Source organism: Acinonyx jubatus, chromosome A1 (genome assembly GCF_027475565.1).
Source record: "Acinonyx jubatus isolate Ajub_Pintada_27869175 chromosome A1, VMU_Ajub_asm_v1.0, whole genome shotgun sequence".
NCBI lineage: Eukaryota > Metazoa > Chordata > Mammalia > Carnivora > Felidae > Acinonyx > Acinonyx jubatus.
This window is the reverse complement of record NC_069380.1, coordinates 90,197,578-90,225,388: the sequence shown is the minus strand read 5'-3', so window position 1 is coordinate 90,225,388 and position 27,811 is coordinate 90,197,578. Positions and strand designations below refer to the sequence as shown.

The 27,811-nt window shown below is 55.4% G+C and overlaps 1 protein-coding gene across 3 annotated transcripts in view; it reads right to left on the bottom strand.

The window, feature by feature from the left end:
- Positions 1-1,213: 1,213 nt before the first annotated feature.
- The window catches only part of ADAMTS2 (ADAM metallopeptidase with thrombospondin type 1 motif 2), a 240,866-nt gene continuing 214,268 nt past the window's right edge, over positions 1,214-27,811 (bottom strand). For all 3 annotated transcript variants that reach the window (XM_053219598.1, XM_027076927.2, XM_053219604.1), the window contains 11 exons: positions 26,219-26,394; positions 25,421-25,554; positions 20,988-21,111; positions 20,044-20,124; positions 17,618-17,784; positions 15,517-15,676; positions 13,537-13,669; positions 12,581-12,788; positions 11,199-11,328; positions 10,297-10,386; positions 1,214-4,774 (listed from right to left, as the gene is read on the bottom strand). In XM_053219598.1, coding sequence (XP_053075573.1) covers positions 4,317-4,774; positions 10,297-10,386; positions 11,199-11,328; positions 12,581-12,788; positions 13,537-13,669; positions 15,517-15,676; positions 17,618-17,784; positions 20,044-20,124; positions 20,988-21,111; positions 25,421-25,554; positions 26,219-26,394 — 1,861 coding nt within the window. In that variant the 3' untranslated portion in view covers positions 1,214-4,316. The remainder of the gene's footprint in view (positions 4,775-10,296; positions 10,387-11,198; positions 11,329-12,580; positions 12,789-13,536; positions 13,670-15,516; positions 15,677-17,617; positions 17,785-20,043; positions 20,125-20,987; positions 21,112-25,420; positions 25,555-26,218; positions 26,395-27,811) is intronic.

Here is a 27,811-nt window from a genome sequence, read left to right as displayed (position 1 = left end):
CAGTGAAGAAACAGTGTGGGGTCATGAAGTTCAGAGAGACTGGCCACACGGCCTCTAAATGGGGGACAACTATGTTCTCCTGGGCTAAGGATGTGCTCAGTAGGGCATCAGCCATGAGTATGACCATGCGTGCCTGCTCTGTGCCTGGGGGTCAGGGACTTACATGGTGTGTAGAGGAGAGAGTGGTGGCCAATACCTGTAATGTCACCTTGCTCCTCCTAACCATTTATCAACATTCTTCAGAAAGCACAGACCATCCTTGCCTATCATTCCCTCTATAACCTAGGCCTGTCTGAAATGACTTCGCCTGGTCACCCAGTTACGGAAACACCTTTGCAAATACCTAGTTTCAGCCAGTTCTGCTCCCCCAACTCTGCTTTGCCCCCTCTCCTAATACACACACTCACACCCATCCCATGTCCCTCTCCCCCCATTGTAAAGGACTAACTGCACTGTAATAATGGAGTCAAAACAGGTTACAATGAAGAACAAGATGAGAAATCCTGTGTACTCCAAAGCCACCTCCAACCTCAGTGCAAACTGGTAAGATTGGCCCCTCTCCCCAGCACTGCCCACACGACCTGTCTGCCTCCTCTGTGGCTGGGGGCGTTAAGAGAAATCTCTTCCTTCCTTCAACTCCCTCCTCCCGACACCTGATACTATCCAAGGGCCAGCCAGAATGGGCTTGTCTTTAAAAGTGGAATATTGATTGGGGGGGGGGGTTACCACATTTAGCAAATGAACACATAGGACTCCCAGATAAATTTGAACTTCAGAGAAACCACAAATAATTTTTCAAGTGTGTCCCAATTTTATACTAAAATGTGATTTGTTTCTCTGAAATTCGAATGTAACTCAGCATCTAGTGTTGTTTCTGGAAACCCTAATTATAGGAGAGAAGGTGTCGGAATCAGGGAGGAGGAGTCAGGAGATTTTTCATCTTCTCCTGGAACTAAAGGTTTGCTTGGAAGCAACCCGCTAAGTGGTGTCTCCTGGACAGCCAACTCCCTGGGGATCTGGGAGCAGAGACCTGTCCTTCTGGGGGCCCCTTGCCAGGCACAGGGTCCCGACTTGAGCAGCTGGCCTAGCCAGTAGGCTCAGGGCCTCCTGGTGGCCCCATCCCCCCCTTGTGAGGGCAGCACATCCCTCCCCCCACCCAAGTGTAGGCTGAAGACATGGGTAGTGTAGTCAAGGTAACAAACAAACGCAGGCATGGTGTGCAAAATACACAGACATTTCGACTTTAATAAGTTATAAAATCAAGAAGCCAAATTTTTCTATACAGAAAACAAATACGTTGATTGCTGTGATGGATAAGATAAAATGCTGTGATTTGAGTTCAGCACCATGATGATTTTTCGTGCGGCGGCTGCCTGGCTACATAGTCATCATGCTTCACCTGATAGAGACTGCTGCTGAGCACCATGTATAGACTCCAAACAAACAACCTTAAAATACAAACAAAAGGCTTATACAGGAAATTCCATGGGTTTTCCAAAAGGAGTAGATCAGAGAGCCAAGTCCCCAAACCCCAGCAGGTTGTCTCCCCACAAACGTAGTTTTCTGGAGCCGCAGTCAGAGGGGACCTCTGAGTTCTCAGCGTGCTGTTCCAGAACGTCAGCTAGGAAATCTTCTTGGCCTGCAGGCTGCGGGAGCCCCCCGACATGGATGCCGGCTCTGAAAGGTCATGGGACTGTGGCTAAGTTGGCTCTCCGACTGGTCCCAAGCTCAGTGGAGATGAGTTTCTCAAAGTCTGGTAAACCCTGTGTTCCTTAGACAGAGAGACCCCTGAGGACTGTCTAGTTCTAGAGAGCCCTGTGGGTATATGGCCCCAGGTACTGAGTATGACACATGGGGTGGTGGCCATGCCGGCCTACAGTTCCCAGGGGGCATGTCCCTCCTTCCAGAAGAAGACAGGTACCCTGGGGGTGTCCCACCTGGGGCCTCTCCCCAAAGGCTTCCAGTCCCCGAGACATGCAGCCCTGCTTTGTTGGGATCTGGGAATGGACTGTTCCCATCCTGAGGCCCCCAGGCTGGGTAAACTGAGTGATACTCTCTGGTGAGGGTCAGTCACCCTGAATTTCCTCTGCATCCCAGGACAGACCCAAGCAAGAGCTACCCAGTCCTTCAGCCTGTGAATAATAGCACCAGCTGCCAGGGGTCAACCAGTGAGAGAAAGCTGAGGCACCCCTTTCCTGATTATAGAGAGACAGGATTGCAAAAGTACGTTACACCACATCTGTCAAAGAGGTGATACCGTGAGAGATCTCCAAGAATGTTTTCTCCAGTTTGCTTCTTAGAAGCCAGCAAGCTCCTCTGAGACACCAGCACATGCAGGAGTATGTGTGGGGCGAGATGGCAGAGAGGAGGGAGGCGGCTGGTACAGGCGGGGGTTGGGGAGGCTAGTTACCGCCCAGTCGAAAGGTAGGCATCATCCCAGATATCGCTCTCACTGGTTCCTACACCCTCACTTTGGCCCTAGATCACACACAGACACACACCCGCACGCATGCACAGAATCAAACATACCTAGCACCTCAGACTCAGTATAAAGTAGCCATCATGGTATTCTCCTGAACCTCAGTGTTCTCATCCATAAAATGGGGAACGAAACAGAAAAGAGCTCTCTAAAATCTATGACTGGTGAGAATACAAAGGCTCTAGAACCTTCCTAGACACAAAAAGCTTCAGAATCATGTGTCAGGCTTGGCCCAGCTAAGCAGCTGAAGTGCCCCCTGGGTCTCGTAATTTGGGGAAGTTTAAGCAAGCCACATGTTCACAAAATATCAATGCAGGGAGAGGTAAAAATTAGTCACCATCCTCCCGTCCACCTTCCCCCTCCCTTTCTGCTTCTCTCCATTCACATCTTGCTCACAAAGCACCGTTATACCGAAAAGAGAACTTGTCAAAGCTTAGGAGCAGCACAAGATAAAGCAGGCTCTCCCCACCCCCCACCCCGTGCTTCTCATGGGAGGCCAAATCTTACAGTTCACTGCTGGAACTGCCAAGGAATGGAGCAGGGCGAGACAGAGCAAGGCCACCCCCCCGCCCCGCCCCATCCCTGCAGGCAATAGAAGCTGGCCTTCGTCTTTAGGAGCAAACCTGAGCAGGGAGAGCACCATCTCAGAACCCAGAGCACGGCCACTCCCCTTCTCTCCCCTCTGGGAAAGTCGCTGGACTATCCAGCAGAGTGCATGCCCCCCTCATTCTTCCAACGCACTTGGGGAGGGAGAGCCTCCCCTGGGGAGCCCCGGGGCCAAGGCCAGGCTGGCCAAGAGGCAGCACGCAGGCCGGGTGAGCCGATAGGAAAGAGGCCTGGGAGAGCTGGAGAGTGCACCCTGCGGTCTTCTCCTCCTGTAGGAAAGGCAGCCCACTGTTCAGATCAAGTCCAGTTAGTTACAGGATTCTCCGTACCTTCTGGGGAAGAAGCAGACAGCTTCGCAGCTCAGGGTGGGCTGAGTCAAACACAGTGCCTGAGCGCCAGTCGGGCCAGATGGCTTTCCTTCCTTAAGTCGTTACTTCGAGAGACTGCGTCTGGCCGAGCCTGGAGACCAGAGGCTGCAACCTGGTGGCTCTAGACCCTAAAAGACCTTCCAGAACCCTCCCGCCCCCTGGAAATATTTTGGGTTGAACTTTTAGGATTGAGGATTTGGCATGCAAATCTAGACTTCTACTGAAAGCACCCTATCTGGCCCCAGGAGCCTGCGGTCACAGAGGCAGCAGTGGCTGGAACCCAAAAGCAGCACTAGTGGGGTGCGGCTCTCAGGTTGGTCACAGTCCCCCATGGGCTGCCACACTCATCCTCGACACCTGCCCGGCCCTTGACGTCACGGACTTTCAAGTTCACGGCCTCCACTTCATTGTGCTCATCTCAGTGACTGGTCAATTAGTAAACAAATCACTGTTTCTCCTAATAAGAGTTCCCCATGGGGCTTGTGCCTCGGTCTGGGGATTGGTAGGAAATGTTCCTGCAGAACATTTCTCCAGAATGTTCTCCAGAAGGGCTGTCACCACCAAGGACAGGAAGATTCCCAATCACTGCTCAGAAACTTGGGGCATGTGTTTCCTCTCCCCGCTCCACACCCAACCCCAGGACAGGACTTAGAACATTCCAGAGCTGGGACACAAACACATGCATGAACCTAGCTGCCCCGCGCTCACAACCACTTGTATAGATGTTTATGTCATTCTCCTCTTTGTTTCCTTAAAACCTGTTGGAATCAGACATTTTCACTTCCTCTCCACGATCTGCCATCCCATGGAATATAATCTATAAGCAAGAAAAAATATGCTATTGATGCTATCTTTCCATTTTATTAGAACTTCCCGAGCATCTCTTTCTTCCTCATCTCATCGATGAGCTCTTGGATTCTCTGGTTTCTGGTCTTTTCATACGGGCTCGGTCGTCGAGGGATCAGGTTGGGCGGCTGGCCTTCCTCATCCAGGCCGTTGATTTTGTAGGGCACGTCGACTGCGTTGGTATCTGGGTGATCCTCAGTGCCGTTGGCGCTAGAGGCATTGAGAGGCACCTGCAAGGGCGTGCCCGGCGGAGGCCGCACCTCCATGACGAGGGTGGGCACCGGGAGGGTGGGCACGAGGTCTTCAATGTCGTTGTTCTTCCCAGGTGGCAGCTCCGCCCTGTCATCCACATCGGTGAGGTTGTCGTGCAGGTTACAGGATCTGCAGCACAGCCTGTTGTAGCCTGGGATGGAGCAATAGCGCGACAAGACTTCCATCCTACAGAACATTGACTTGTCGCCTTGGCAGCGGGCCTCTGAAAGAGAAAAGCGGGAAGCACATAACCAAAGGACAGGATAAGGTGGGGGGGCCTCGTTCCCCCCAGGGGAAGCAGGAGGAGGCGTTTGAAAGAGCCCAGAGACAGCACAGAGGCAAGCGAGCTCACGCCGAAAGTGCGTGTGGTCTTGATGTCAGCAGCGCTGCAGCAGAGCGCGGCCACACAAGCTGTGAGCGGTGCTCCCTGCCTCCAGGCAGGCCCCTGGGGTTTTCTGTATCTCTCAGAGTCCCAGACAGAAATGAGGCCTGGGGAGTGATTCCTGTGAAAGAATGGGACTGCGTCAGATTCATCTCTGACATCCCACTGGTAACCCCAATGAGATCCTGTGGCGGAGTTCGGCCCTGCAGTCATCTCTAGGCCGTTAACTATGACAAAATTGAACCTGAGGGGACCGATTTCTAAAACCCGATAGAACAAACCCAAGAGACTTGGCGGCAGCCTCACCACATTTCCCGCACAATATGTTCCCATCCTCACCCAAACCTGTCTGGGCTTTCTTCCCCTTGCCTTGACTTACCCACCAGCCTCATGTCCCTTCACTGCTGCCTCCACCTCACAGCCCCGCCACTCTGGGCTCCTGGCCATCCCCCAACAGACTGCTCCAAAACCCGGTCCCTTCACACAGGCTCGTCCTCCTGCCCGGTGTGTCCTTTCCTTTCCTTCCCGCCCAAGAAGCTGGCCACCGCGGTCTAGCCTCTATAGAGGGCAGTGTCTCTCCCTGCACAGCTGTTTTCTTCCTGGCTGGGCTCCAACTGTCTGCAGCTGTATCACAGTTGACCCTTGAACTACGTGGGGGTTAGGGGTGCCATCCCACCCCCACCCACACAGTTGGAAATCCACATACAACATCTGACTGGCCCCAAACTTAACTACTAGCCGTCTACTTTGCCCAGGAGCCTTCCCGACCACACAAACAGCAGGGTGGACACAGATTTTGTATGATATATGTAGTATATACTGTATCCTCATAATAAAGTAAGCCAGAGAAGAGAAAATGTTATTAAGGAAATCATAAGGCAGAGAAACACACATTTAGGGTGCTGTGCTGTATTTATCAAAAAAAAATCCCATGTGTAAGCGGACTGGTGAAGTTCAAACCCGTGTGGTTCAAGGTCAGCTGTTGTTCTACCCACACAACCCCTCCTACCCTTGTTCTTGCTCTTACTCTCTCCCCCTGTCTTCTTCCCAAATTCCTTCCCCTTCTCCCTCTCCCTCACCACCTCACTCCACAGAATTTGAGAGGATTTGCAGGAATTCATTCAACATGAAAGAATAAGTCATTATGACAACATAACAGGGAATAGCAGATCGGTGTAAATTCCTGATCCCTGGCCTCACTGGGCCCACCTGCCTACTTGTATCTCTCTGTTCAGCCACCCTCTGAGCCCCCCACCCCCCCACCCCCGCAGCGAGCATCTCAAACCTTTCCCTCACAACCTCTGCCGCATTCCTCTTTCTCTCCCTCTCCCTCCTTGACCTTGTCTCCTAGAAAGGAAGTGGGGAGGAAAGAGGGAAAGAAAAAGGGAAGGAAGAGGCAGCCATGGGTAGAAACCACATCTGATGCAGTTACTCTGTGCACCAACACAGGGCACTGTCTACACCCACGTCTGTGACTCTGCTAGCCCATAGAAACTTCTCGCAGTAACAGATAAGCAGGTCCTCTCCCATTCAGGAAGTTCTGATGGTGCCTGCTGCCTGCCCATTGCTCCAGCCTATAATTTCCCCTTCCAGGCTGGTGACCCACCTGACCGGACACCACCCAAATTCCTGGAGCTTCAGACTCTCGGATAGGACTGCCTATAGGACAGCCCCCTAACCCCTGTGGTCCCAAATGTGCCTGAGACTCCACATGCCCAGTGCAAACCCAGGGCCTTGGCTGGCACCATCTGTCTCAGAGAATGGCCTTTCCAGGGCATAAGCTGAACCCCAGGCACACCCCATTTGTTCACTCCCAAGTCTGTTGGTATTTCCTCCTAGCCACTCTCAGGTGTGTCCATTTCCCCTCTCTCCCACCTCCATGGGTCAAGCTGCTTTGCCTCTTGTCTGCACTGTGGTAAGAGCCTCCTTTCTGCTGACCTATCGCAATTCTTTCTCCTTTTTGTTCACTATCCTGTTCTTGTCAGAATGCTGTTTTTCAACTGAAGGTGTGACCATGTCACTGTCCTGATTGAAGCCCCTGCATTGCCCCTCATTGATTTTAGGGTGAGGACCTGTCTCCTTCACCTCTCCAGCTTCACTCAGGCCTTGACCCCCTACGTTATACTGGGCTCCCCCTGGCCACAGGGCCTTTGCACATACTGTGGCCACCCCCTCTGTCTTCCTTCAGTTGCTCTCCTCTCCTCCTCTAGGCTCAGCTGAAACACATCTCCGGGCAAGAATCACCTGCCCTCCCTTGGGAAGTTCTCTCCCTCCCAACACTCTATCCCAGTTGGCAAGTTCACATTTAGTTGTCAGATAAGGTGTCTGTCACCTGTTTTCATTATCCAGTAAGTTCCACAGGGCAGAGCCCCAAGCTATATTTAGATGCTTCTCTAGCCCCAGAGCCTAGACCAGTGAATCAGACAATGCAGAAATATATCAGTGTGAAAAAAGACACACGTGAATAACTGAGGAAGTCAAAAACAGGGAAATTATGGATTTTAAAATAGTAACATGATAGGCATGAAGAACACAGAGAGGCACATACCACCAGAGGTGGACCCAACTTTGACTCTAACCTTCTGAGTGGCCCAAATCAGGAGGAAATGTGCCAGACTGCGTGATGCACAAGGTGAAAGAGGTAAACACAGATCAGCTGTTCAGGAAGAGCTTTGGCCTTCCCAACCTAGAGAGCCAGAAGCAGGCTCAAGATGTGGAGGGGGAAAGGCATTCCTTTCAGTGACCAGAGCTCTGGGCAGAGTGAATTCAGCCACGCTACCGTGACCTGCACTGGCAGGCTGGCCCCCCGGGACCTGGCCCTGTGACTCCAAGACTGTTTCCATGACACCGGGTGGCCCCATGTCATCCTTTCTCAGGATCTCCCTCCTCTGTGGCACAGGATCCCCTCCATAGGAGAGGGAAGAGAGAGAAGCCCGCTGATAGGAGGTCCCTGTTGGACCCCGACCTGCTGTCTGGCCCTTGTCAGAGGTGAGCCAATGCACCAGGCCCTGCAGCTTCTGACGCGAGGCCTGTGGGGACGCGGGCGGGCACGGCTGAGCACAGGCCAGGTGCCCGGAGCTGCCACTGCCTGGCCCTTCTCCCGCCCCACGCCCCCGACCTGGGCCAGATGGGCACCTCTCCCTCCCTGAACAGGTGGCAGTGGCCCAATGGTGGCTTGGGGGGCGGTGACCTGGGCCAGCACTATCTGGGCTACTGGCCCCACATTCCCACTCCACTGATCCCAGAGGTAGGGGAAACCCACCCCGGGACCCTTTCCCAATGGTGAAAAACTTCCATCTGTGGGGAGAGAACTCAGACGTTCCCGCAAAGGGGCTCATTCAGCACGAATGAGTCGGAAGTCAAAATCATAGTGGAGTGTCTTCATGGGCTGCTGTCACATTTTGAAAAATGCCTGGGGACAGGGGTATGCACCTCAGTGGGGGAGGGACCCTACATATCCACATTGGGCAGGGGGATGGGGGGCGGCGGGAGTCACTGGAAGCGGAAACCCGGTCACTAATGCGACAGAAGGGTCCCCGCAGGTCTGCCAGCGCCGTCAGCTATGGAGGCGAAGAGAAGGAGCCAGCAGCGTGCCAAACCCGAGCACCCAGTTTCACTGAACTTTTATTGAGTTTATTTGTGGGATGCATGACAGGAAAGTCTTTCCATCATTAGTGAGGAGAAAAGGTCATTTCCACAGTCACTTTGGCACACACTAAACTTTGTCTCATAAAAAAACCGGAAAAGCGACAACAATGGAGCCTATGTTAATTACGTCATTGGATACATACAAAACACTAATAAAATATCCCTGATAAACCAAAGTGCATATAGACAGAGAGCACAATGCCCAGGACCGTATTGCACCTTCCCAGAGTCAAAGTCACTCGCGTGGCCTAGTTAAAGTTGGAAGTTAACAGTCGTGAGAATTAGTACGCGTTACACACCGAGTATGTACATAACAGTAGTTGGAGCCGGGAAGGAGGCTGGGTGCTGGTCCCAGGGATGCCATTAGCAGGTGGCAGGGGGGCTGGGGCAGGGGCGCTACACGGGTCACACCAGGGGCCGGGCGCGCTGCCTTCTGGGTAAGGCAGCACTGGGGGAGCGCCCAGGATAGGGGTGGGGGGCTCAGCAAACAGTCAGTGCCGACTGGCCACATGGCCTCAGAGTGGGTCTCTTCTCCGCAGTGTTGGCTGGAGCCAGCACACCTGGGTCCCCTGCACAGGACGCCAGGGCCAGAGGGGAGTCAGGCCCTCTGGGTTGGGAAACCTTACTCTGGGCGAAAAGTGGATGAGTGGGACTGCCTCCCCCTGGGCCTGCCACTGCCTGCTTCCTATACCTGGATCCCGTCCCCGCTCTGAAGCTGGACTTAGCAGCCAAATCTGTTACCTTTCAACTTTAAGGCATTTTCTACATAGTTTTGTCTAAGCAAAAAAGCAATAAAAATTGAGGTAATTCTGTAGTTGTTCACACTGGTAGGTGGCCGCATCCACATCAGTTTCTCTCTCTCTCTCTCTCTCTCTCAACCTCTCTCTCAATCTCTCACCTCTATGGATGGGGTCATGTGTGCACGATGAGAAAAGGCCATTGGAGCTAATGGACAGAGAATGGAAGGGGCGGTGTGTCCCAGTGTCCCACTGGAGGGACACGTTCCCCGCCGTCTCTGTTTAACCCGAACCCGCGAGGGGATGGGGCTCAGGGAGGGGGGTGGCCAAGGGCTGTGTAAGTTGGACGCAAAGGCCACAGGAAGCAGGCCACAGTCACACAAGTCAGGAGGACACACTCAGCACAGGGTCAGCAGCAGCAGCAACAGCAGAGGCGGCCGGGAAGCCCCCGACGCGCCCCCGGAATCTCAGGGCCGGGCCACCCAGCTCAGCGGCACAAAACACGCCCCAGAGCCCCTCTGGCCTCGCCTCGCTGGTGGGCGGTGTTTGAAAGGGGACCGGTGGGCTTGCCCCTTGACTTCTGACCTGCAGCTCCAGCTTGCAGGGATGTGGCCCCGAGACGTGGTCACCAAGTGGTCACATTTGCACTCTGGCCTCTGGCCCCTCCAGCACCAAGACAGATCTTTGCCCCTTTACACGCCATCACCAACCAGGTCCCGGCCCCCCCACAAGAGGCCAGTTGCCCTGGGGCCACGCCTCTGCAGAGGCGGGCCCTCCCGGCCAGGCAGCCGGCTGGGCGGCTCCAAAGGAGACTGGCCGAGCACAGAGGCCCGGAGAAATCAGATTCAACCGAGAGAGCGCTCAGGAAGAGTCAGGGAAGTTTTCCATAGAAAGAGAGGAGGGGAGCCCACGGCAAGCTCCACAGGGCGCAGGGCATGCACTGGAGGGCAGAGGCAGAGTTATAAACGGGCCGGTTACTTGACGAGGTCTTCTGGACTGGAGAGTCGGGGTCCGGTCGGGACAGCCACTGAACCACGTAGCTCTTCTTGGAAGGATCAGAGATGTTTCCTAGAGGGAAGAGGAGGGGCTGTGGCTGCCCGTGGCCCCACGCTGGGCGGCACCGTCACCCTGGGCAAGAGACGCTCCACAGCCCCAGGCATCCAGGGCCCTGACACCCTAGCTCGGCATTCAAAGACCCCTCAGACAGATGGGCTCTAGCCGCCCAGTCCTCCTGCTCGCCCCCACCCCCCACCGGGCCTCCTGAGTCTCAGCTACAACCTAGCACCAAGGCTCTGCCACACCTTATCGCGGCATTGCTCCCAGCAGCCCCACCCGGCCTGCTTCCCAGGAACATGGGGAGTAGGTGAATCCTGGATCTATCCCCCTGCCCAGCTGGGTGGGCACATCTGACCTCCCTGAATGCCCTCCTTTGTAGATGGGATTCATGGTGGGGTCTACGGCTTGAGCTATTTCTGGGACCAAAAGAGGTGATGCACATGGCACTTGGCAAGGTGTCTGCACACAGATGGTGTTCTGGTTCAGAGGGCACTAGGCACCCCCAGTTTCCACGGGTACCCCCTACTCCCACAGGCAGTCCTACTCACATAGGCATGGGTGCCACATCTGGCTGAGCCCCACTGTGTGGTCACCATGCATCTGCTTCTGTCTCCCAGACCAACGGGGAGTGCCAGCAAGGAAGGCATGGCAGAGTCCCATTTCTGACTGGGGAACGATCCCTGCGCTGGCCTGAGAGGGCTCAGCTTCTCCTTCCGGTTCACAGATGCTGAGTCTGGCCAGTTGTGGGGAGAGGTGCCTTTGCCTGGACCAGCCCCCGTCACCCTGGACCTGCTGTGCACTGGGGGCTGGGATGGGGGGCTTACGGGGACAGGGGCCCAGCCGGCAGATCCTGGCTGTCTCAGGCCGTTCCTCCTGGCAGACCCCGAAGTTGTCATCCGCCGTTCGGCAGAGCACTGGCCGCTCCTGGGTACCATTGCCACAGGTCACAGAGCACTGCAGGTGGAGAGTCACCAGTCAGGGCCCCCAACCCATGGTTGGCTGGGCCTGAAAGAGCTCCCCACACATGTAACCCTGTAACATGCGGAAGGTGGTGAGGGGCAGAGGGTAGAGGATGCGTCAGAGGCCTGTCCTGCCTTGTCCAGCCTCCAGCAGCCACCTCCATCTCTGGAGGCTCCACCACCCTGCTTGGGGACAGGCCAGCAGAAGCCATCACACCCAGACTCCTGGCTTGGCTCACAGCTTGGCCCAGCCTGGCCCAGGGAGAATTCTCAAGTCCTCATCTTGTGTGTGGGGACGGGCTGACACGGCCGACCCAGATTGCTCAAACCCTACAGAGTGCCAAGGAAGGCCTGCTTTCAGGACTGGCGCTTGGGAAGCTCTGGGGAACCAAGTTCATGGAGTGTTCTCTCTGGTAAGAGTGTTTCTGCAAGACTCGAGGCCTCGGGTCACACTGCACTGGTCTGGCGGTTAGTCTGTACCAGTAGTGTGATTTACGGTGAGCTCCCCACCTAACCAGTGTCAGCCACGCAGTGAAGACCCTGGATACCCGGGCTCACGTGGGCTTCCCTGGCTGGTGGCATTTCACGTGTGGCATCACACACCGTTGCTGACAGAATCCAGGGTGTCCTTGGGAGCCCAGGGAGGAGACGCCTGGAAGCTTGGCTTCCTCTGGGCTTTGCCACACACTTTTCCCCTTTGCTAACTGTACTATGATTTCACTGAAATACCCTGTACCTGTGAGTACAACAACTTCTCAGTCCTGGGAGTCCTTGCAATGAATCAGTGAGCCCGAGGCTGGTCGGGTTGGGGACCCCGACCCCCCAGGCCTGCTCATGTCAGCTCAGCCCTGCCCCTAGACTGCTCCTCGAGCCCGAGACCATCCTTACTGTTCTTTGCAGCCCAAGTTCAAGGCCTCCCGTGCTCATGTTCCCTCCTGCAAGCTTGGCCGGCCTTCTCTGCCCTCAGGGATGAGAGCCCAGGTCTCCCCTCGTATCCTGGAGTCCAGGCCACCCTCCGTCTCCTAGGACTCCAGGTTCCTGTAGCACCTGGCAGCCTCTGCCCTACAGAGTGGACACGTTCTACTTGGTCTCTCGACAGAGCACTGGCCGTGCAGCCCCACTGGTGTCCTGAGACCTACAGGATGTGGCCCGGGGCAGGGACTGCATCCAGACTGAGGTGGAGCTCCCTGACCCCCTCAATCCCCCGCAAGCTTGGTTTGGAAGCTGAGGACACAGGGCCCGCTTACCTGGGACCAGGGTCCGGCCCGCCACCGGCCAGGGCAGAGCTCACGGTTGCAGGCCCGGCGGCCCTCGGGCCGGGCGTCGTTGCAGTGTTTGGTGTGCACGGAGCGGGTGGTGTTGTTGTGCAGCAGCTGTATGCAGCGCACGGTGCGAGCCTGCGTGCCCGTCCGCCCACAGCTCTGACTGCAAGGCTCCCATTCCCCTGTGACCCACCTGTGGGGGCAGAGCAACAGGTCAACCCCCCACCCCCCACCCCCAAAAAGCCAGCCAGAGCAATGGCAGCAGCCTGCTTTCCCGCCCCCACCCCCCCACCCCAGGCATCTTCCCGTTCTGCAAAGATGTCCTAGAGCCTGGCCGTGCCTCTGTCCGAGGTCCTGCAGGTGACAGTCACCCACTGCTGGGATACCATGGTTGGGATGGGGGGGAGGGCACAGAGAGCCCCAGATCTGTCCCTTCTCAGCTTCTGCCGACATCACAAACCCTCCAGGGCAGCAGTGTGGACTCTGCCAGCACCCACCCCACGCAGCCCCATGTGCCCGTTTACCAGCCCTCTTCTCCCCTGGGGGCCCCGCAAAGGGAATCTGGGCCAGAAGGTCAAGACCGCCACCGCTGCAATGAGCTGCCTGGGAGACATCTACCACAGGACCAGAAGCAAGGCCAGTACCCTCTGAGCCTCAGTTTCCCATGCGAGCATTACCACATGTCACAACGTCTAAGATGCGTGGTATAGTTTCAGTGCGGCAGGTCCGAGGCAAGGATGCACCATACAGCCTACGGCATCTTAGACTCCATGAAATGGGGGGAGGGAGAAAGAATCCACCAAACGTCGCAGGGAATGTGAGGCCCAGAGCTGCTCAGGGCCTGGATCCTGCACCTCCCTCCACAGGAGCCCCGGGGGTCTGCCTTCTCCTGTCTCATGGGACCCTGGGCTGGGAGAGCCGGGCGGCCCCGGGGAACTCACACTGGCTGGGAGCACTCCTGTGGGTTGCAAGCCCGGCGGATGGCTTTGGGCTTCGTGAGGGCGTCGCAGAAGGCTCGGTGCACCATCTTGTGGTCTAGCCTCCGGCGGCAGCCATACTTGGTGAACTGGGAGCCTGAAGACGAGAGCTCGAGGGGGCTCATGGGGCAAGTGCGGCCTCCAGGGGGTGTGGAGAAGCAGCTTCAGCCCCATTCAGCCTAGCCTTCTGATGGGGTGGGAGGTGGGGCAGTGTGCCAGAGGCAGGCCTTGGAGACGTGCGGCCTAGTGTCCACCCAGTACCCCAGGGGAGTGAAGGGAGAGCCCAGGGAGAGTGGCCGCCTTGTTCCTTGGCCTCTAAGCTGCCTCCCTGGGGCAGAATGGAAGGCTCTGCTTCCTCTCCATCACTTAGTCATTTAATCCATCTTGAATTCACAGGCACTGAGGACTCAGGATGAGCCCGGAGGTGGCTAAACATAAAAACATGGCCTCTTCCCACCATAGCCTAGGGCAGCTGTTCTCAAATGGGGCGATTTTGACATCTGCCAATATCTGGTACACCTAGTTGTCACCACTCAGGGTAAGGGGTGTGACTTGCATCTAGCAAGTAGAGGCCAGAGATGCTGCTCAACATCCTACACTGCACAGGGCAGACCCCACGAGAACTGTAGAGCCCAATATGTCAGCAACTGCAAGATCTCAAAACCCCAGCCTGTGGGTAAGACACAAGAGAATGTGACTGTGTCCATGTCGCAGGGGCTGTCTGCAGCCTGCTCTAATCTGGGTGTCTGGAGGTGTTCCAGAAAGCAGAGAATGGAAGGATGCTGATTTTGTGAGAGGGCAGTAGAATGGCTTCTGGGGAGTAGGCGGCCTGTGCAAAGGCCCTGAGGCAGGAGCACAGCATGTCCAGGAAAAGCAGCTAAGGCCAGTGTGGCCAGGGCCTGGTGAGCAAGGGGTGGGGGCACCAGTGCAGTGGGAGAGGTCAGCAAGCTGCCTGGACCACAGAGGCCATAAGGAGAATCTTGTTTTTCTCCCAAGAGCAGAGGGAGCTGCTAAAACTTAATGACGCCAGGAAGGGATACCAGCAAGGGACCTTTAATAGGGCACTCTGGGGGTGACAGTGGACACACAAGGGCCAGCTAGGGAGCAAGAATGAGCCAGGACTGGGAAGATGGGTCCAAGAGACACATAGGAGACAGAGTCAGGAGGACATGCTGCTGAAAAACTCCAGGGGGGCAGGGAGGCTCAACAGAGTGTTGGGGTGCCATCCACCCAGGTGGGAGCACTCCAGAAGGGGCCGTCCACCTGCCTGGGCCCCAGGATGAATCTCCCCACTTTGGTAAACTCCTCTCTGTCCTCGAGATGTGGGACCCCAGGTGGCATCCTGAGGGAGGTCTGTCCTGGCCACCTGCTTCTGCTTCTCATCTCGTCCAGCTCCCAGGGAGCGGCGACCACATGGGGTGGACCAGAACTTCCTGCCTGTCTGTCCCACCCAACTGTGGACTCTTCGAAGTCCAGGGCAGGTGGGGCCGCTCTGCACGAAGTCCTGCCCCAGGAGGGCAGGGACACCTTTCTGAATGAACAAAGACCCGCAGAGGGGGCCCCTTCACCCACCCCCAGCACGGCCCAAGTCCCTCCTCACCTGCCTTGTCACCTGCCTCATGAGGCTGTGGTAATCCACCCAAGCGCCTGCACACCAACCTTCCTCCCGCCAGGACCAGCCCCTGATGCAGGTCCACATGGGTGACATCCAAGCCCCCACATGCCCTTCTGGCTGCCTGCTGCCCTGAGTACCCCCTTCCTGCCTACCCTCTGCCCCCTCCCAGGCAGGCCACTGCCTCACTCTCTGGCCCCTGGGGCCAGTCTGCTCATACCTAGCACATCCCTCACTCAGGTCAGGCAGGCAGCGGGGTACTGTGGGCTCAGGAAGCCCTTTGCCCAGAAGACCCCTCCCACTCAGCCCTGAATACCTCTGGGGCCCCTCACCTCCACCACAGGGCTTGGAGCAAGGAGTCCACTTCTTCAGGGCCCACTCGTAGCCCACAGAGTCGTCTTCCAGGACATTGTTGCCGTCTACGTTGAGCGAGTCCTCGTGGATCATGTACTTGTACGTCAGTGAGATCCGGGCGTCTCCCTGCGGGATGACCTGTGCCCAGAAATGGCCACGAAGGTGTTTGCCCCACTGTTCACCCTTCCTCGGCAGCCAGCTTAGAAACTCACGCCAAGGCACATGAGCTGCCGGCTCTCATTATGTGAGGTTAGTTATGTTCTAGAAAGCACCCCAGAACGCTGAATTCTCATGGGAGCACAGGGCTAGGGTCCTGCGAGGGATCAGGATGCTTTCACTGACTGTCAATACGTAATCTTATTTTATGTGTGTTTCTGTTTAAAGCCACCTTCCTCGATACTGTTGACATTAACGCTGACCTCATGGCCAGTGTACTAGGACTGAGGCCTGAATGAAGCTCGTTTGGCACATGTGTTTCCTCTGCAGGGCACACCACCTAGCTTCTTGTGCTCAGGAACAGCTGACAGCACTCGGCACTAGCTTGCGGCCATTAAAAAAATTTTTTTTAATGCTTTATTTAGTTTTGAGAGTGAGAGGGGAGCCGGAGAGGGACAGAGAGGGAGGGGAACAAAAGATCTGAAGCAGGCTGTTTGCTGACAGCAGAGAGCCTGACGCGGGGCTTGAACCTGATCCCATCTTGGATGCTCAACTAACTGAGCCACCTGGGTGCCCCACGCTTGGGGCCATTTTTAAACAGTGGAACCATCCCCCCAAATAAACGTGAAAAACGTGGCAGCACACATAGTGGGGACAGGCCCCTTGGTTACAGGGAGCAGAGCCTTGTGCCAGCTTGGCTGAGAATGTGCATGCTGGATGACTCAAATCCTTCACTGCTCTGCACATGACTGTGAATGTCCGTGAAAACTCCACCACTATTGACACAGGGATGACAAATACACTTTGGCAAGCAGGTGAATGTGCCAGGACAGACACAGCACATACCGAGGCCCGAATGCATATGCATGGGCACAGTCAGGTCACCATGGGCACTTCTGGGGCTGGCAAGACCCTGCAGGTGAGGTCAGCAGAGGGACACGCATACATAAAACATGCTGGCCCCACGGGTGCACGCTCTGGTATTGGGTGGTGGGCTCAGGTGCCATGGGGCACTGGCCTTAGCAGAGGGGCTAAAGGGCCCTGAGCCTTATCTCTAGTGTTTTACGTTTCTCACAAATAAAATGTATCACTTGTGCAACTAAAATGAACTTTCAAAGAGCGATCCGAAAATCAAGAGCCCCGGGCACCTGGCTGGCTCAGCTGGTAGAGCATGTGACTCTTGATCTCAGGGTTGTAAGTTCGAGCCCCACGTAGAGAGATTACTTAAAAATAAAATCTTAAGGGGCACCTGGGGCCGGTTCAGTCAGTTAAGTGTCTGACTACGGCTCGGGTCATGATCTCATGGTTCATGAGTTGGAGCCCTGCATCAGCATGGAGACTGCTTCGGGTCCTCGGTCTCCCTCACTCTCTGCCCCTCCCCCTCTTGCTGTCTCTCAAAAATAAATAGGAACATTAAAAATAAATAAAAAATAAAATTAAAAAAAGCCAAGAACATCAAGCCCCCTCGGGACTCTATCACCAGGAACGGCCTTGGACTCAGAAGACTTGGGGTCCCTAGTCCTGCTTAGGGACAAAGTCCAGTGTGACCTGGGTCTGGTGGTCTAATGGCCTGAATCCTGTGGGTCATTCCTGGGTCAAGATTTGGATGGGATGGCGGACATAAATAGGCTTGTTGAGAGGTGGCCATGAATATCGTTTGGAGGGGAAAACTAAAACCCTCAGAGGGGAGAGTTTGAGGTCACCCAGTCGACTCCAGAGTCTCATGTCTCAAGGCTCCGTGTCAGACACCAATAGAGACCTTTGGTCCCAAGGGCAGTCCAGGGGGGCTGTTCAGAGAGTGGCCTGAAGGATGCAGGGAGGTCCAGGGTTCCCAGGCACCCCCTCCACCTCTCCTCCGGTGGCCTGCTTGCACCCCCACTGGGCGGCCAGGGGGAGGTGGGCCTGGTCCCTTCCTCGACTTACCAGAACGGTGATGGTGCCGTGGAGAGGGCCCATGGTCTGCAGCGTCTCCCGGCCGTCCTCATCCCGGTACTCCCACTCCACGCCCATAGCAATGAAGGATTTGGAATTGGGGTCCACGTCATTCTCTTCATTTAAAATGAATGTGCCTGTCTCCAGGTTCTTGACGGCTGTGAATGGCAGAAGACAGCCCCTCACCATAATCACTCAGGGGCAGGAGCCAGGGGCATGGGGGAGAGGCTGGCAGGGTCCACAAGTTTGGACTGGTCAGGGGAGCGGTGGGGAGCAGAGCCCCTTCTCTCCCAGCTCCCCTCCTCCAGGGGTGGGTCCGTGCCAGGGATGGCCCAAACCACCTTGGGAGCCCACCTTGCCCTCTGCTGCTCAGCCAGAACTAGATTTCCCTCCACCTTCACCCTTTTGCCTCGCTCAGGGTCTTTTCCTCGATCTGCCCCCACAGGCCGCGGGGGTGCAGGGGCTTCACACAGCAGCTGTCAGGGCCACCTCCCTACTCGGACAGCCACTACCCCCTGCATCCCGCCCCGGCCTTCTGGGCGCAGGGCATCTGCTGCACACCAGGGCGGGGTGAGGGCTTCCTGCCACAGGGTGAGCATATGTCCAGCTGAAAAGCAGGGTCTTCTCACCCCGACACAGTGCCCCATCAGCTCCCCACACATCCTCAGAGGCCTGGCTTGGCCAGGGGGTTGCATGGGCCACTGGCAATCCCCCGGGATAAATAGGTGTTCAGGAGACAAGAAACAGCAGGTCAGGAAGCCCCATGCTTCCCACTGTGTGGAAGGCAGCTACTAGGGGGGCGCTGCTGGTTGATTTTAGGAGGGCCTCAGCAAGGCATGAATATCCCAGGATCACAGAATGAGGAAATCGTTCTCTGCACGAGTCTCCTGTCACTCTCTGTCCGCACCATAAAAGAAAGCCTCAGCAGGTGCCAGTAGGTCCTCAGCGGGTCACCAACCCTGGCTCCTCCTGTGCAGAGAGACCAGGTCTCAGACCTGGAGCCTTCAGCAGGAAACCCGTAATTAATTAATTAATTAAAATGTTTACATATTTTTGAGATAGACAGACAGACAGATATAGTGTGAGCAGGGGAGGGGCAGAGAAAGGGAGACAAAGGATCTGAAGCATGCTTCAGGCTCTGAGCTGTCAGCACAAAGCCCAGTGTGGGGCTTGAACTCACAAACTGTGAGATCACGACCTGAGATGAAGTCAGACGCTTAACTGACTGAGCCACCCAGGCACCCTGGAAACCCTTTAGATAGAAGTGTCTTTTCTTTTGGGAATCAACTTTTAGATTCATCTTCCATTTAAGGCAAGTGGTACTGCGTTTGCATTTTGGGTAGCAATACAAAGCTTCCTCTTAAAATAGGGAAGGAAGAAAAATGTGCTTTTACTAAGAGAGTGGTGTGTTTGCCGTGTGTCACTGGGGGTGCCAGACAGTGGCAGTTTGGGAGCCCTTGACCCAGTCTGGGCTCCAGAGCATTAGGAGGAAGGTGGGGCCCAAACTGGGAGAAGGAACTTGTCCAGGATCTCCCCAGTGGCCCCTGGCATCACTTCGGACTCCAGCCCACAACTACCCAGGAGGTAGGGTCCAGGTGTCTTCAGCAGGTGGGGTGAGGATGGGCGAAGCCCTGTGAGGCCGTCTCAGAGGGCACAGAGGGCACAGGCAGACAGGGGCTGCCACATGAGAAGAGGAAGAGTTGTTAGAACATCCACACTTTCAAGAGATGCCAGAAATCACTATTCCAGGTAGAATCTCTTGAATTTAAAATTAAACCAGTTGAGGGATCACCTGGGTGGCTCTGTCAGTTAAGTGTCCAACTTTGGCTCAGGTCATGATCTTATGGTTCATGGGTTTGAGCCCCTTGTCAGGCTCTGTGCTGACAGCTCAGAGCCTGGAGCCTGCTTCGGGTTCTGTGTCTCCCTCTCTCTCTGCCCCTCCCCTGCTCACAGTCTGTCTCTGTCTCTGTCTCTCTCAAAAATAAATAACCATTAAAAAAATTAAAATTAAGGTAATCAAAAATATGCAAATGAAGTTTGTGAGCCCATCCTCAGGCCGGCCCTGGTGCCTTCTCCTTGGTGTGGGGGCTGCTGCCAGGACTCTGCCTGCAAAATCTGCCTGCCTTCTGGTAGGTCAGGGAAGGGGGGGGCCTTCCCCCTGGGCCTTGAGATGGAGGAGGGGGTAGGCAGTCACCATTCTGTGGGCTGGGGGTATGGCATGTTTTAGACACATTGTCCCCCCGCAGCGGCTGCCAGAGGAGCCCTCTGATCTCCAGCAGGAGGTGAACCTGGGAAAGATCTCCCAGGTGGGCTGAGCCAGGAACAGGGGAGCCTGACCTCTGACCCCTGGGCCCACTAACCATCCCCAGAACTGCCCGGCTTCAGAGACGCTGCATCGCCTGGGCTCTGGGACTCACCCAGGTGGTGGCTGGTAGTGTCTGCCTCCTGGATGAGCAGGTGCCTGGCTCCTGCCGGAATCTCAAACATCTTGATGTAACCTTTGTTGGGATGTGGGGAGACAAAGCGAAATGAGACGGAGGAGGCCACTGGAATGCAGACGACACGAGGAGGGGCCTGAGGGCCCCATGTTTTGTGGGCTTTGACCGCCTGCCCAGACAAGGCCCGATGGGGGAGTTACTATGTCCCAGCTGGCCCAGGCCCTTCCACACCCCTTCAAATCCCAGGCACTCCCTTGGCCTCCTCTGCTGAAAACTTGGCAGGAATCCTTGTGATTCCTGGAGGCAGGCCTGGGCTTGGAGCTAAGATGCCATGTCTGGGAGGGAGGCCCTCAGCAAACCGCTTGGCCTCCCGGACCTCAGCCACTTAACCTGCAGACCGAAGACCCCTGGGCTCTTGTGGGGCCATGGAGAGGGTCATCCCCACACCCCAGCACCGGCTCTGAGTGAAGACCACGGCCTTCTTTGAAGAGGCAAACCAGAGGGGCTTCTCTAGGTTTCAGACAGAGTACATTTCGCCTGCTTCAGGCCCACCCAGAGGTCTGTTTTCCCAGAGCTCAGGTCGGCTGGGACCCCTGTTCCCCAGCCCCATCCTGTGGCTTTGCCGTCTGTGCTACAGGAAAGTCCTGTGAAAGCTAGCTGGTGGCTGGAGCAGACAGGCAGGGAGCAATGGACTCAGACCCCTTGCTCTCAAATAAACACTTCTAAGATCTGCTCTGTGCACCTGCACGTCGGTGTTCTCTGCCCTGTCACCTGAGACCCGGCCTCCATGCCCCATCCACCCTGGGGCCTGGCTCAAGCTGTACCTGCGTTAGCATTCTCCGTCCAACTCACGGCCACCCCAGCGCCCTGCCAGGTGCTGCAGACACTAAGGCACCGGGGGCCGGGGGCACGGGCTCACTCACCGAGCTTCTTGGGGGAGCGTGTGAACGTCCCCTTGACCACTTTGCAGTGGGTGTTGTCCCCTCCGCACACGCCACACTTATCTTCCTGCTTGCTGGAGCCGATCACTCCGTCACAGCCCACCTTCTGCAGAGGAGGGGGGACAGTGCATACTTGAGAGCCCTCCCCACTTGGGCCCTGGGGCTTGATTTGCCACCTCTGAAGCTCAGGTCTGCACCTCCCTTAGCAGTTCCCGATGCAGAGGAAGGAGACCCTGTGTGCCCAGCCCCTCACTGCACCTCATTTGCTCATCTGCACAGTGTGACCTCAGAAGGCTCTTCACAGCCTAAACAGGGCCACCTCCCGAGGCTGGCCTGGCCTGGCAAGCTAGCCTCCATGTGAACATTTCTGTCCCAATGGCTGTCAGTCAGACCTGGCCTCTGCCCTTCTCACAGGGTGGCCATGCTCCCGCCCAAAGCTCAGGCCTGTGTGCCCTGGCCTTCAAACTGCCCTGAGAACACGATGTCCCCTTTAGTCTATCTCCAGGGTATCTGGACAGGGGGTGGCAAGAATTGGTGACAAAAATTTTGCCTCCATTCTTCCAACAAATCATCTCAACATTGCCCACTCCAGTATCAAAAATTATTCCACACTGAGCAGGGATGTTCCCTCACCCAGGGCCACCTGGCAAAATAGTAACAAACTCAGGTTCTCTTACTCCACGGAGGTCTGGCAGCACACCATTCCTGGGGCAAGGGAAACTCCAGGGAAGAGGCTTCCACAGGACAGTGGCCCTGACATGCTTCCTGAGGCCACTTTCTCCTAGTTCAGCCAAGGAAGACAAGCTCTCCACTGAACTGGTCTGCTCCCTCTGCCTGTCTGAGCCACAGTGTCACACGTTTCCCTCTTTGCCTAGGCTGCCAGGAAGCTCAGAGCCAATTTCCCCCTCAAGGTCATCCTACCACCTACCTCTGGAGAAACCCACTTCTCCCTCTGCTCTTTGATTTCTGACTTTTGTCTTATAAGGCCCTTTAAGGACAGGGGCTCTAGACCACAGAGGGTTATAGAGCAGTGGTTCATGATCATTTTTGAAGGTGTGGCTAGATGTTAATGATCTTTGGTTTTATATCCAATGATGCCTCTGGAATAGTTTTTGGAAGTGAGCAAGGTGAAAAACAATCAATACAATGAACATGCTGGTTTTTATTTTAATGATTCCTGAGGGGGGAAAATAAGCAAAGGAAGACAATGTGATCTACTGGGGGAGGGGTGGAGACCAGATGGAAACATGAGTCTTTACAGGTGCAGAAGCCTGAGCTGAGAGATGCACCTGCCATTTCTAGGTGTATGGTCTCAGGGGGCACACTGATCCAATTCAGAGTTTGTTTCTACATTTGTGACACGTCTGTGACACAGCCTGTGGGGGCTGTCACTGGGTGGAAGGAGTTGGTCCTTGCAAACAGTCACAGGCTGCCTTCCTCAGGGAAGGAGCAGGGGAGAGGAGAACCTTCTTTCAGGCCAGGATGATACACTCCCTGGAAGAAGGGTTGCCACAGCCTCTCACCTGAGGGGGTCACTGCTCAGTTTCCTACAGAATAAACCAGACGCAAAAAGCCTCAGAGACCTAGAGGCAAGTGGGTGCCAACGCAGATGTGCACCAGTGCTAGGGAGCCAAGCAGCATTGGGAAGGCAATCTCCCAGACTCCCGGACTCGGAAGACCATATGAGAACCAGCTCTGATCTAGAAGCTCTTTATTGGTTCACGTACTCTTTCTAAAAAGGCGTGCCGCCTGTGCACAACCCAAACACGAATTAGAAATTCAGCTGGTTAAAAAAAAAAAAGAAAGAAAGAAAAGAAAAGAAAAGAAATTCAACTGGTTAGGGGCACCTGGGTGGCTCAGTCAGTTAAGTGTCTCACTCTTCGTTTCGGTTCAGGTCACGATCTCACGGTTCTCATGGGTTCAATCCCTGTGTCGGTCGGGCTCTGCACTGACAGCCTGCTTGGGATTCTCTCCCTCTCTCTCTGCCCCTCCCCAGCTCTCTCTCTCTCTCTCAAAATTGATAAATAAACTTAAAAAAATTTAGAAAGTCAGCTGGTTGGAAGGGAAGGAGGCTATCTGGACAGAGGAAAAATGGAAGCAGCATGCTACATTTTAAAGGACTTGCTCCAACTGAGACCTTGTTCTGAGAGTCCCAGAAGGTGAGCAAAAGGAAAACAGAATAAATTTACTGCTTGATCTGTCAGAACTTGAGAGATATTAAAATGGCTTGTCATTATATGCTTAATTCTCAGACACATTTATTTCCCCATCTTTTGCTAGTTCTGAAACCAAGGTCTGTCTAATAATCAGAGCAGACAGGACAAGGCCCTTGCCTGCCATCTAGAGGAGCAGTTTTGTGGGCACCTGCCAGTCGGCTCATCAGGTGGCACAACCACCAGGCCCAGGCGAGCGCCGTCCCCGGCTCAGGGAGCCTCCATGTCTGACAAGTGTCCACAGACCTTCAGGAGACACGGTTTTAACATTCAGCGGTGTGAGCTAGGGGGTAGAATGACACGGGGACAGAGTAGAAAGGGTTAACAGAGTAGAAATGGCAAATGAAGACCACGGTCTTCATGTGGGCCTGAAATCTCGCTTGAGATCCTACCAGGGTTAACCGCTCAGGCTGGGGATGGCTCATGTCTCTGAGTGGCTTTGTGAGGCTGCTGCCGGCTAAGTCCACACCCAGAGAGGTCTCTCGGCTGGACTGTGCTTCGGTTCAAGACCGGATGGGAGACACTGGTAGAGGTGCTGGGGTATCTGTCACACAGGGAGGGGTGCAGAGCTAACGAGGTGCTGTTTCCTCCCTCCCCGTCTGTGATGAAATCCTATGTGTGAGTCATCAGATCAGGAAAGATGTTAGCTAATTCAATCTCTGCCTCTCTCAGTGCCATTTTTGGGTGACATATTCGGTAGCATGCTATTACTTTCTCAGGGTAGCGGCCTATGCCCTTTATCAAAACAAAATGACCCCATGGGCCTCGCTTAATCCTTGATACCTTTTTCATTTCATGCTCCGTGTGTGTGTGTGTGTGTGTGTGTGCGCACGCGTGTACATCTTTATTCTCCTGACACGTCTTCTGCTGTCATTTCACTTTCCACCTTCCTGAGTCATTGCGTTTGGATATTCCCTAATTAACAGCATCCACTTGGATATTATTTTTGACCCAGTATGAGATTCTTTCAGAAGAAGGGTTGCACATCCCCATGTATCGTGAGGACTCGGTATTTCATCTTACTGCTGCCCACAACTTTTGTGTGGTTCCAGTCCTTCTGTCTCCTTTGTTTTCTAACATTTGCAATATGATCATATACATATGTGGACATATATATATTTCAAGTGATGCAAAAATCTATCATCCTACTGTTATTCCTTCAAAATCTCCATTAATCAATGAAATACTTAAGTCTGTTCTTCGATTGTGCATGATGCTTATGGCTCATGTTAGTCATGTTTCTGAAATTCTTCTAACTGTGCTCTGACATCTTTAAGAACATGCTGGCTCGGAAGAGGCTGCCCCTCCCTCACGCTGATTCTTGGAAACAGCAAAGGGCTGGTGTGGGGGCACGTCTTTCATAGGTAAACCGACAATCCAGCAATCACTCCCTTTATCTGCCTCTCACGCACCAAGCTGATCCTTCCCCTGCCTGAAATCATCCTAAGACCAGGTACCAGGAAACTAGGGACCACCCCTACAGCCCGGAACCTACCTGGATTATTCATACTAACTAATCCTCAACTGTCTCTCCTGCTCTGTCTTGCCTCTCCCAAGGAAGTGCCAGTAAAAGCTCTGGCTTAAGCTGCCCCCCACTCCCTTCTACCTCCCGATCAAATCTGGTGCTTCCCCATGTGGCCCTGCATAGTTTCCCTCAGGAAACATAAGTAACACACTCTTCCTCAAAGGCATTGACCTCTCTGTGGGTCACTCAGTCACCTCCATTAATGAAAACCCTGTGGGAATTAAGGAGACACTGTTTTTTGTTTCTCAGGATTTGGCTTCACCACCTGAGCAGACTGTGAAGCCTGGCTGCCCAGCCGTTGCATCAGACAGGAGCCTGCTTTCCAGTGGGCTAAGGTGACATGTGGGTGGAGAGAAGCCCTGGGCACAGGTCCAGTGGCCCCGTACCCCACCTCCTTGCTCTTCTGGCCTCACCCCCTTTGGCTGGGGTGCCTGTGGTATTCCACCAAGCTTTCTGCTGGAGACTTCTTTGCAGATCTCATCTCCCAGCAAGACAAGAAGGAAGTCAGCCTCTGTGACCCTACAATCAGTTGTGCCTACTCAGTCTTACCTCCAGGATGTGCCTTGTTCCAGGTGCTGATTCTGACACTATGCACGCTTAGCCTCAGACCACCCAATAACCCCACAAAGCTGACACCCTGAGCTATGCCCACCCCCCGCTGGCCTCACGGCCCTCACCTTGCACTCCCCACGCACACAGAGGCTGAAGGCGTCCTTGTAGGAGCAGCGTGTCCCATCGTGCACCATACGCTTCATGGACACCACCTCCCCGGTCTCCTTGGACTGGCAGTAGAGGTGACATCTCTCCTTGGCTGGAAGGGAAGCAGTGGGGTATTGGCGAGGCAGGCTGGCTGCACCCCTTGCTTTCCTCCCAGGTTTGCTCAAGAGAAGCACCATGCAAGGGAGAAGCTCTCTCGAGGGTCTTCTTAGGATTCTGCCCCTGGGACTGGGGCAGAAAGCGAAAGGAGGCAGGTGGCTTCAACCCCCCTGGTGTGTCTGTCTTGGGGCCTTTGACCCTGGGCTATTGCACTTGGGAAGACCTTTTCCCAACAGAGCCAGGCTGATGTTGGCGCTGATCCCAGAGACTCTGACAGCCTTTCCCTCCAGACTGCATGCCCCCTCCAAGAGGGGGACCCTGTCTGCTCTGGCACCCACTCTCTGGACTGTACGAATTGGGCCTGTGGCAGGCGCTGGGCTGGGGTAACACACACACGGGTGATGGAGAGAGCACAGCAGGCCTGTGTCCGCCACCCGCCCACCCCAGCCCAAGGCCCAGAAGGAACTGGAGCTGTAAGTTTAAAATGCCAGGACTGGCCCTGGCAGCTACGGTGGTCAGGGTGGGCTCCGCTGATAGCCTGGCATAGCCAGTGGCTTGCCCATGGTGGCATGAGCAGCACAGGACGGTGTGAGCTGTGCCCCACCAGTGCCCCGGACCCAGCAGCTGAGCACCCGCTGGCCCTGTCTCTGGGGGCTCACCATCCCGGTGCTCATGGGGCAGCCAGTGGTGCTGGGCGTCACCGTGCTCGAAGTACAGGTCCCACTGGCGGCACTGCTCCTCGCGGAAGTCAGCCAGGGTGTCAGGGCAGTCCTGGGGGTTGCACAGCTGGAAGTCATAGCCAAGGCCAGAGCAGGTGCGACCCCCGTTGGCTGGGCTGGAAAAGAAAGCGAAAGCCTTGCAGCTCGGTGCCACCAGGAGGAGAGGTAGAGTCTCAGGTGTGGGGGGGGGGGGGCAGCTCCACAGAGTGACGGGACCCAGCCCTGCCCTGTCGCAGGAGCATTAGCTGGGCCCCAGGGCGCCCTCCCACCCCCCCAGCTCCTGTCACCATGACTATGCACCAACAGTGGGATGTTGACTGGCTATTAAGGTTCTGCCATTACTGGGACATTAATCTCAAGATGGAAGAGCTGGGGGAGTCTCCTTCACAGCCGGGCAGAATCGCGCACGAAACCAGAAAATCTGAAACCGCACAATCGCGCACGAGTTCTCAACAAGGGTCAGGCATGCAGTGGACACTGGGTTCACTGGCTTTCCTCCACCTCAGAGACTCTAAGCAGTGCTCATCCACAGAGCCTGGCCCCACGCATGGCAAAGATCAGAAAAGGCTCTGGCTGTGGGCCAGCAGGTGCCTCTGGCAGGCGGGGCGATGGAGTGGGGCAGACCGCACCCCCAGAGGAGCTGGGGGCCTCAGGGCTGCCGTCTGCCAGGTGTGGCAGGACCCGAGGTCCTACCTGAGACTCGGGCAAAGGTCATGCTCTGTGCATGTGGCGGGGTGGTAAGTGCAGCCACGTGCAGCACAGCAGAGTGGACAACAAAAGGGACTCCCCTAGGGCCCTCCTCGCGTGCCACGTTCTGGAGGAAAGTCCATGGAAAGAATGATACAAGAAATGTGTGGGGAGAGAAGAAACCTCAGTGTTGGATGGGGAGGGTGAAAAGGAGGAGCAGCTCTGAGATTCACACCAGGGCCACTGATGGGACCGCAGAGAAGGACACCAATGAGGGCATCACCGGGAGGGGGTGCAGGTGTGGGAAGCCAGTTCCCAGCGACTGTCTGGGAAACAGCAAGAAGGAGGCCTACTGACTCCAATGGAAACCGACACTAACTTTGAACCAGAAAGTGAGCTGGAGAATTCAGGGGTGGTCGGGGAGGAAGACCAAGCAAAGAGTCAGATGCTAGACTGCCTGTGGTTTTGCAGTCACAAAGTGGGGAGAGCCGGTGACAGAGAGGGACTGGGTCCAGCAAGCAGGGCTGGCTGTGAACTATGCAGGTGTCTTCACGCTGGCCCCAGTATTTAGGAAAGGCTATGAAGCAGCGCAGGGAGCCACAAGGACAGACAGTCACCCTCTGGAGAATGCATGAAAGGGAGGCCTGTGGGGCCCATCTGAGGTGCTGACAAACAGGCTGTGTGGAGCCCAGGGGCTCTGAGGTACTCTGGCCCCCCGCAGCTACCCGGGTCCTCCACTGAGGGTGATGTAAACAGTTTTCATAGTTCCTGCCGAGGCATCCACACTGTCTGACAGTCACTGATGTGGAGGGAATGTCGGCACCAGGCAGGGGTTGGCTAATCTCC